Source organism: Solanum tuberosum, unplaced genomic scaffold (assembly GCF_000226075.1).
Source record: "Solanum tuberosum cultivar DM 1-3 516 R44 unplaced genomic scaffold, SolTub_3.0 scf00135, whole genome shotgun sequence".
NCBI lineage: Eukaryota > Viridiplantae > Streptophyta > Magnoliopsida > Solanales > Solanaceae > Solanum > Solanum tuberosum.
Window position 1 is genome coordinate 1,258,963 of NW_006239059.1, and position 9,917 is coordinate 1,268,879.

Genomic DNA, 9,917 nt, shown 5'->3' on the forward strand with positions numbered 1-9,917 from the left:
TTTTTGAAATTTTGAAAGGAATTTTAAAAGACTTTATAAGTCTTTAGTTTATGATTTAGATACTTTTGAATGTTATTTTAAGTTTGTTGTTTTATGTTTTGTTTAGATTGTTTATAATTGTGTGTGTTTGATTAGACTGAATAGTGTAGAATTGAATTGAATTGTATTTGCAGGTGGGCAGCAGAAACTGCAAGTTGCTGCTGTAAAAAATATTGCAGAAAAAGCGACGGACAGCGTGGTTTAGTCCATCGCTTTTTGGGTTTTTAAAAATAAAATTTTCAGAAAAGCGACGGACTGCGTCGCCTTTTAGAAATAAAAATAATGAAAATTAAAATAAAGCGCGGAGTCCGTCGCTTTTTTAAAAAAAATTCAAAAAAAATATATAGTAAAAATGAGACGCTGTCCGTCGCTAAAAGAGACGCAGTCCATCACCTCTGTCGCTTTTCCGTCGATTTTGACCCAAAAAGCGATGCAGTCCGTCGCTTTTGGCCGTTATTTTTTGACAATTTTTTAGTAGTGTTTATCTCTTAGAATTATATCTTACAATGCTAAGACTCATTACACAACTTTCAAAAGAACAACTTAAAACATTTTTGATAACTCTATTAGGTCCCTTGCTGTTTTTGAAAGCTTGAATTCTTCAAAGACAAGAATTTGCTTTTTAAATGCTTTGACTTGCTTGACTAGGTTGTTTCACATTTAGGGAGATATATTACCTTTGAACTAAAACAACCTAGTGCTCTATGATTGGTTGAGTAAATTTTCCTCGTTGCTAGTGCTCACCAATCGTGTCAGAGAAAATAGCTTTTACAATTGTTCAACAATTAACTTCAGATACTTTGATCAGCTACAGGACCAGGTTGCATGTTTGTGAGTAGCATCAAAACTTCAAATTCTAACCGATTATCTTAGACAACAAATTTTAATTGTTTTTTTCTTGCTTAAACTTCCTGACCAATTAAACATTACTATATAAACATTAATTTTTTCTTGCTTAAACTTCCTGACCGATTATTACTATTTCACTTTACATTGTTTGCACTATATATGTATGAGCTAGCTAGCATGGATCTTTATATTCAATTTAGCACTTAATCAACTCTAAATTAAATGATGACTCGACCAACGAATCATTATCAAAAAAATGTTTCTAGTGTAAATAATGTGGACATTTCACACTTTAAAGTTGGTTCTTCTCAATTTTGGACAGATAGTCATTTTCTGTGATCCATTCTTTGATCAATTACCAATCACCTTGCCAAACCACAATATGTTGATATATATCCTAAATTCCTAATTGAAGTGTATAGAATTTTAACTACTCCTATATTAATATGAAGTTTTATGTACCAAAAGCAATCAAATTAGAACAAATCTCTACACAATATTTTCCTATAATAAGGTTTAGGAATTTAATTATATTTGTAATTTTGGTTGTACGTAGTAATTCTAAGGAACTCCATGGGAATTGTCCTGTTTCCCAAAGTAAAAAAAATGAATCCTTTAAGGTAAATGCCCGGTTGAGATGCAATATTTATGAAAAATTATGTATTTTAGTAAATATATAAATGTATGTATAAAACAAAAACATAGCAGTTTATTTAATTACTATTTAGATTACAACGTTGCCTAATTATTCCACATCATGCATGATTCTAATTTGCTTAGTTATATTCCTTACGTGGCTCTGGCTGCTACAAGGTAGGTACAATAAGATTAAAGGCCCAAACTCACATTACAAACCGCCCAGTGTCTGTCCATCATGATTACTAAGCGACAGGAGATGGCGAAGAAAGTGGAGGCCAGTAATAATATTTGGGGTGGCGGCGGTGGGGACTTGTAATAAATATATGGATATGGTGATTCTGGTGGCGATGGTGATTCTTACGTCGTGATGGTGGAGGTGAAACATAATCATAATAAAAACAAAATAAATAATAATGAACCAAATTAATAAGTTGATATTAAAATACTAGGCCTATATTAACACAAACCACCTCTAGTATTTTTTTTTTCTTGTGCTCTAACCAAAAGCATTTGTTCTTCCAACTTGGTAATCGAGCTTCCACACTTGACACTAGTAGACTTTATGGGAAAATGAGTATTTAATGAAACACAAAAAATAAATTCCCTTTATATAATTAGTACAAGATCGTTATAGGTTCTAGCCCATTGAAGCCTACAATACCTTCTTCAATCACCTACTCCATAAAAAATTATAGGTATATGAAAGTGGTGGAGGTGGGCAATTATGCTTGTGATCATGATGATGGTGATGTGGCCTTGGGGATGTGGAGTAAAAGGAAACTACGGTGACTATAGATGCATGTTGATGACAATTAATAAGAGAACTAAGAACAAGTGAAGGACAAGGGAATATTTATTGTATGAGTGGCACCATTGTATGCATTATAAATTAATGATAACGTAGTGCATATAGACTATAGTGGGAAAATTGCTGATAATGATAACGTAGTGCATATAGACTATAGTGGGAAAATTGTCAGCATCCATTTTGATGAAAACATGATGTTCCTCACCAGAGGCGTATCCAAGATTTCGAGATGATGGGCGCATAATTACAAAAAGGTTGATCTAAGATATAAATTTGATTGGTTGGACATTTAGGTTCTTATTACTGAAAACTGTTAAAATTAATATTATAGGTCCAAAATTAATTAAAATGTCAAAAGTGTTACCAACAACCATTTAGAGAGGTGTTTTCTAATTTTAGAAAGAAAAATAAAACAAGATGAATATAAAATTCAAATTTCTAACCTCACGTAGAGAGGTGCACCCAGTCATCATCGCATTATAGATACCCGAGTATGGGTTCACATATCTATATTTCAATATTTTCAAAAATATAACACTACTATATATGATCTCGGGAGGGGAGTATGGGTTCACATGAACCCGGTGACCCCTCCTTGGATACGTCTCTGTCGTCACAGAACGACTTCCTCTCTCAGATAACACACGTTCCTTTTTAGTCTATCATGAAGAGAATGTTTCTTTATATTTAGAATCAATATAACTTTTAAATTTATAGTTTTACTCTTAATGAGATGATTTATGACTACACAAAAATAGAGTAAATTTGTTTGAAACCACAAAATTTTATGAAGTCTTAATCTTTTTTCTTTTTGGCTCAAACTCCATGTCCAGTCAAACAATATCACATCAATTGCTACCTTTTGCTAAGAGAAGAGAGAGAAGGGAAAGACAAAATGGCAGAAAGAATCCTTCCAACCGCGGAATTGAACACAAGACTTACTTCGGCCAGGTAGCTCATTTAAGGAAAAAAATTAAAATGACAGAAATAGAAGTTTGAATTTGTATGAACATATATGTTATAAGATAGACTAGGGAGAAAACATGGTCTGGTTTGTTTCGCCCATAGATAACAAAAAGAAGACATTTTGTCATGACTTGTGACATTATTCGTTTAGTTTAGTGGCATGCGAGGATTTATAATATAAATGGTTAATTGCTCATGCATGAATGTATGTTCTGAAAAGGGAAGACTACAAAAAGGAAATATTCTTCAATTCATGCGTTTGCAGGCACTCTTGGGTACTAGTGCTCTTAAAAGGATGATTCAGACACTAACCCTCATGCTGCTTTAAAGATTATATATGCGGAATAGCTTGAGAGACCTTGTACCTGTTCCGATTTGTTATCCCGGCCCCTTTACTCCCTATAGTTGGAAAAAGTGTGTTATACACATATTATGAGTTCAAAACACTTGTTTTGGTCGAGTTGAGGTGTCTGAAACTTCACGGAGTAAAGAGGACGGGATGACAGACTGGAACTAGTACAAGGGTCTCCCAAACCTTTTCGCCTAAAGATTATAATGAAACTTTTTCAATTCAACTTATTAAACTCTAACCTGCCAGACATAATTCTGATGTTACTTCTCACAATATAATTTAGTGGACAAGTTGATTATTTCCATCAAATATCAAACAAACAGACAATATTTATTCATGTTGTTGAGCCTTATGTTGATGATATCAAACCATCAGTATGCATTCATAAGAGTGCCAATAGATCATGTGGTTTCTTGAGTTATCTGATTAGACCAAGACATGCATAACTCTTTCACATCCATTCCATTAATTAGTCGACAAAATTGACGTTATTTCTATATATACATGGTGTTGAAGTGCTGACTGAGATGAGATTAAAATTAAATGGACTAACATGTAAAGTAAAGAGTATTCATATAGCGGAGTACCCCCAACGTGTTGGAAAGCTGATGGTATCAATTTGGAGGCATAAGAGCTGCAGCAGCGCCAATCAATCCTGTGGTATCATGAGTTATCTGATTAGGCCAAGACATAATATGCAGTCTAACACTTTCACTTCTTTCCATTGCTAAATTGAGAGTGTCCTTAATATCAGCATGATCACAGCAGTATATTAGACCTTCTGAGCTAACAGTTGATGGCAAAAGACTTTTTCCTTCTAGCCTTGAAATCACAAGATGGTGCTTTGCCTCCTCAAATAAATGCACTAAACCGGCTCGTTCTGCAGCTGTCCCCTTTGCTACTGAGTAAATACTGACAAATCCCTGAAAAGAGATTTAAGAAAAAGAACATGTTAAGAATATCATCACTTCATAGTTACATTATTCAATTTGCTGTTTACGGAAAAGAGAAGGCGATGACTATTACTTCATCTGTTCGTTTAATGTTTATTCCAAATCTGGATTCTCCTGGTTCAGGTGTTAATTCAAGTGGAACCTCTGCAATTCCTGGTAGATACCATAGCCTTACACCTTGTGCGGATTGGTTACCAACATAGCCATCTAGTTGCCTACTACAAGTGAGATCTTTTCCACTTGTGTTTCTCCTCTCCTTAACACAAACAAAGCATGAAAAGATTAGTTCATGATGATGCAACTGTTAGTTTGAGTGAATTCATTTAGTTATATACACTGATAGTTCAAAGGATTTGTAGTGAATTTAGGTGACCTAATGTTGTAAAGAATTATTTTACACTGTGAGTGTATAGAAATTAAACTCGGCCAGAAAAGGAAGAGAGGAATACCAAATTGTTGATTTGCTCGGTTTGAATGTTAACGAATACAAGAGGGATTCCTGAAGATACTGCTGCTGAAAACCAGGCCATGGTACGAACTAATGTGGCTTCTACTCTATACTCTCTTGTCAGTGGCATAAAAACTATGGAGCTAACAACTGTAGAATGAGAATCTGGTAGATAAGTTCCTATCTTCATCTTCCAGTCATATTGTAATCCCATTTGGTTATACCCGCGTGATCCTGAATTGACCATTCTTCTGCTCATTTCTGCATAATCAAACAAACATTTTATATACAATGACGTTCCTGGTATACTGCTGCAAAAATACATAATAACCTGACAGTATAAAGGTGTTTAATTCTATGTAGTAGCGAGTGGAAAAGAAGAATCATATTCATACCCTGGAGTTCAGTGCAACGTCCCAAAGTTAATTCTGCTATAACAGCAAGATGTCTCTCATCAGATGCTGCTCTAACAACAAACCTTTTCTGGAGATTTGAACGTCGTTCAACTAAGACATATCCTCTGAGTTTAAGTGTACTCTCTCCCCTTCTAACCTTGAACCAAATAAAATGTCCAGCAATTTTACCAAGAAATAAGGTTAACTCTGACCATGCTTTGGCCTGAATAAAGGAGTCATCATCAGAAGCTAACTCAGCAACACCTTCTATGATGTCCCCGGGGAGTGGCATGCTCACATCCCATCCATCTGGATCTTTTTGCCTCACTTTCTTCACACCAACAACTTTCTCAACACTCGCCATCTTCTTCTTCTTCTTCTTCTTGAAGATGGAACAATAGTATTTTTTAAGTAGCCGCAATAACTTCATATATATCAAGCACTGATCAACCCTCTTTGTTGATGAATTCGAGCACGGACATCTCAAAGTGAAGTAGATTTCTAGTTGTGAACGTCAGAAAGGTACTATGGTCTTCAATATTTTGCTTAGAGAAATATTCTCTGGTTTGATGTATCCGAAGGGTCATTTATAAAACAGGCCGGCTCTACGGATTCTTGTGAGCAAAAAGGCAACATAGTGAAAAAAACAACAAGCTGAACTAGAATGGAAGTCGCTCCACAACATGGTATATTCTGAGAATAAAACAAGCAAAACTTTTGTCCTTTAACTACTGGGATGTTGGCATGAGTACAAACAAAAATAACACATAGAACAAAGCTGTATTAACTTTAAGACACTTGGAAATGTGGGCTTAATTATGCTACATAACAAACTTTACTACAGAAGAAATAATTCAAACTCTTAAGCTTTGTACATACACAATATAGCTCATTTTGTACATTTAAATCTGCCTTCAACTGTAAATACAAGTACTAAGCTAAATCTGTAGAGAAAAAATGGTTGAAAATTACTAGTTACTTATAAGAAAACCTATGTGATGTCATTGTATGGTTTCAAAAATGTCTGCAAGTTCCTTTTCCAGCTTCGTTATGTCAGCTTTTGCACTCTTCCTTTCTCCAGCATGAATAGAGCTTAAACTCTCTTGTCGCTTTGATATCTTCCTCTTAATGCTATTAATCTGCAATCATTTCCAAGGCAATGTGAAAATTCCGTGACCTCAATTATCGAGGCAATGTAGAAAATGAGGGGCGCGCGGGATGTGGGAAGGGAAACAAGAAAGAGACCTTTCTGGAGGGCCATCTGCGCAAGCCATCCCTTCGGCAAACCCTTTTCATCACAGTAGGACATACGTTCAATTTGATACCTGCTTCCTGAATGGAAAGATGAAGATAGTCTTCAAAGTCTTTCACGTTCATCAGTTTAGTTCTTCTCCTCTGCTCTATCAAAAAAAAAAAGGTGATCAGAATGCAAAATATATCTCTACCAAAGAAAATGAACAATCAAGTCCTTTTTTGATATCATAGTAATAAGCTCTCCGCGTGCAAACTACAAACCTGTTCTGAAAGAGAGATCTTTCCACGATTCACGCCACTGCTAGTGCCCTCATTTTCGTTTGCCTGTTCCGTTTGAACATCATCTGCTCGGTGATACAGATGAAAGGACTAAGCAAAATGTTGTTGTACTATCCTTTATTCAGATGAAAGGACTAAGCAAAGATGTATGTTACTTACGGGAAGTTGTTGGAGATAACTGAAGTAGATTATTAATGTCATTAGTACGGTCACCAGAATGAACACTTAAAGTTTGATAGAATTCAGAGAGTGTATCTTCGATCACTATGTAACCATCCTTCTTACAACCCTCGAAATATTGAATTAAAAATTGCTTCACTTTTCTTATACTGTAATTGCTAAAACTGTTAAATCAGACTAGAGTTAATTTCGCCAAACAAGTGAAAAAAGTAGTACATTATTAATTATAATAAACTCAAACTAAAGAGAAGAATCCGTACTCAATTGTATCGGTTGACACATGATTATCCATTGTGGATTTCTCAAGACTTGCATGACTGATCCTTCCTATTGTTCCAAATATTCCAAGCTTAGATAAGATCGTGCCTATAATAATAATAAAGTAATTAACCAAACCAATTAAAATTATTTCACTCGTACAGCGCCCCCCCAAAAACAAATAGAAATTTAAGAGACAAACAAATATTCACCATTGCCATGAGTTATTTCTCTTAGAATTTGGCAATTATTCTTCCCCGGAACTTCACCCTCTGAATTGGTACTATTCCCAACAAATCGATTCCCACTTTCGAATGAAATTTCAAGCAAAAATGAATCAGAGTATGAATCATAGTCAGGGACACGTAAACCATCAGAATTCAAATTTGTTGTATTTTCATAAATGGGTCCTTGTACAATGGTTGGGTAATTTTCATAAATGGGTCCTTGGTAGTTGTTGTCGTCATCTATGGTTGGGTTTTCATCATCAAAGAGTGAAAGAGAAAGTCCAGTAAGAATGTTATCATCAAAAGGATCATGATAAGGCACAATGGATGTATTAAAATTATCCATTATATATGCGACGACGCTGGGCATACACCAAGCGGCGCCACAGATAGGTTGAAAGAGAAGAGAAAATAGAGAAGAAGAACACAGATTTGAATATTTATAAGTAGAAGGGGCGGGAGGGGAACTGGAAGTTAATAACCGTTGCATTCTTCACTTTGAATTTCTAGTGTCGCAATGCACCACGGAGAACTTGTGTTAAAAGCGACGCCCTAATTAGCATTTTATATCTCTTTATCTTGTTTTCAAAAATAAAAAAAAATGCCAAGTCATTTTTCAAATCTTTAAGTTACAATTTGCAATTTTTCCAAAGAATGCAACTTAAAATTATTTAAATACACACAATTAAGAGACAACCGATATAAGTACTTTTCGACTTTTTGTATTTCTTTAACCAATTGTTTGATTTTATTTTTAATTTTAAAAGCCAAATAATGTAATTAGGTTTTGATTTTAAGCAAAAATAACGGAAAGAAATAGAATCGAATCAATTATGTAGATTTAAAAATTATAATTACACACTTACTGACAACATATTTTAAGTCATTTACCAAACTTGACAAAATGAAGAGTATTGAAGGTGAGGATTAGTTCATCTAATTTTTTAGGGAGAAAGAACATTCATCCTAGGAAAGATGACATATTAGTATTCAGATTTATTTTAATTTATGGGAAAAATTAAGTACTTTATATTAGAAGTTTGACTCATTCATGTTCGATAATAATATTAGCTCAAAATTGCCTTCAATAATTAATAGAGGGGTCACACAAGTACAAATTTGAACATTTCCGTGTTACATAAAGTTGGTGGTTAAGGTATCTAAAATATATATCATGATTTTGCATCAAACTGAGTTCGAGTAAGAAGTTATGACTGATTTACTAGAGACACCGTAACCTGACAGAAACTCCGCGATACGGAGTGAATACAGACCTTACTGTCTGCTGGAATCAAATTTCGATGTCCAACTCTTCTTATTTAATTTTTAAGGATATTTTTGTCCTAAAACCTTTAGGAAGTTATCTAAATGACCCTAAACGTGTATGAAATCAGTTTTTTGATAATTAAATCATCTCATTCACTCCTAAATTTCTACTCTCAAGAACTTCAAGAAACACTAAGAGTAGGGTTCATCTTCCAAAAAATTTCTTCAAGATTCACCACTAAGGTATGTAAGGTTACTCATAGTGATGGACTAAGTTCGTCCTCATACTCTACATCTAAAATTCAGTCAGTACGAGTTAAATCTAAGATTTTTACCCAAGTTTTCATGAACTTTGAATTGACCTTTATTTCTTGTTATTGAATTCTGATTCTTATCATTGAGATTATACTACTTCATGTATTTTGATTCTTAAATTGTTGTTCGTGCTTATTTTATCACATTAACTCTATTTAGTTACGGATTGTTGAAAGCAACATAGCTACTTTTATGCATTGACCCATGACTAAAGTAAATTCAAATATTTTAGTTATCAGTTGAGAAAAGTTTTTAAGGGAATACTAATGGTTACAAATGTACTATTTTGTATTGAGAAAAGATTGTTAATTCAAGAAGAGCATAAACAGTTTTAGAAGAAGTTTTTGTTAGTAAAATAAAGACCATTTTTTCCTAAAGAGACCCTTTTGAGTAGGAGTGTGCACTATTTGGATTAAACCGAAAAATCAAACCAAATCAAATCGAATTCTAATTTGGATTGGTTTTTTGGATTTTTGGTTTGGATTTATAATTTACTTTGTTTGGTTTTTTGGTTTGGTTTCGGATTTAGAAAAATAAAAACAGAAAAAATCGAATTATATATATATATATATATATATATATATATATATAGAATTAAGTTGGAGTTAACCACTTTTGTCCCTTTTTAGTTACATTTTATGTTTGGACATCTATAATTGATATACTTTTAAGTATTGTGTTTTACGTTT

General features: G+C 33.8%; 2 protein-coding genes across 2 annotated transcripts; both read right to left on the bottom strand.

The window, feature by feature from the left end:
- Positions 1-4,142: 4,142 nt before the first annotated feature.
- Positions 4,143-5,859, bottom strand: LOC107061377 (uncharacterized). Its single transcript, XM_015310539.1, has 4 exons — positions 5,450-5,859; positions 5,056-5,315; positions 4,680-4,862; positions 4,143-4,576 (listed from the first exon to the last, which is right to left on the bottom strand). Exons 1-4 carry the CDS (start codon positions 5,811-5,813, stop codon positions 4,268-4,270), a joined length of 1,116 nt encoding a protein of 371 aa, XP_015166025.1. The 5' UTR covers positions 5,814-5,859; the 3' UTR covers positions 4,143-4,267.
- A 591-nt stretch (positions 5,860-6,450) lies between these two features.
- LOC107061374 (protein NLP3-like) lies at positions 6,451-7,993 on the bottom strand. Its single transcript, XM_015310536.1, has 4 exons — positions 7,633-7,993; positions 6,965-7,047; positions 6,695-6,844; positions 6,451-6,588 (listed from the first exon to the last, which is right to left on the bottom strand). Exons 1-4 carry the CDS (start codon positions 7,991-7,993, stop codon positions 6,451-6,453), a joined length of 732 nt encoding a protein of 243 aa, XP_015166022.1.
- Positions 7,994-9,917: the final 1,924 nt, after the last annotated feature.

What these genes read in the sequence shown, in the direction of transcription:
- LOC107061377 (XM_015310539.1), bottom strand. Translation starts at nt 5,813, where the DNA reads ATGGCGAGTGTTGAGAAAGTTGTTGGTGTGAAGAAAGTGAGGCAAAAA. An exon ending in ACGTTGCACTGAACTCCAGG is followed by an intron (nt 5,316 to 5,449) that starts GTATGAATATGA and finishes TTGATTATGCAG; the next exon opens with AAATGAGCAGAAGAATGGTC. An exon ending in ACATTAAACGAACAGATGAA is followed by an intron (nt 4,577 to 4,679) that starts GTAATAGTCATC and finishes ATCTCTTTTCAG; the next exon opens with GGATTTGTCAGTATTTACTC.
- LOC107061374 (XM_015310536.1), bottom strand. Translation starts at nt 7,993, where the DNA reads ATGGATAATTTTAATACATCCATTGTGCCTTATCATGATCCTTTTGAT. An exon ending in AGAAATAACTCATGGCAATG is followed by an intron (nt 7,048 to 7,632) that starts GTGAATATTTGT and finishes ATCACCGAGCAG; the next exon opens with ATGATGTTCAAACGGAACAG. An exon ending in AGATCTCTCTTTCAGAACAG is followed by an intron (nt 6,845 to 6,964) that starts GTTTGTAGTTTG and finishes TTGATAGAGCAG; the next exon opens with AGGAGAAGAACTAAACTGAT.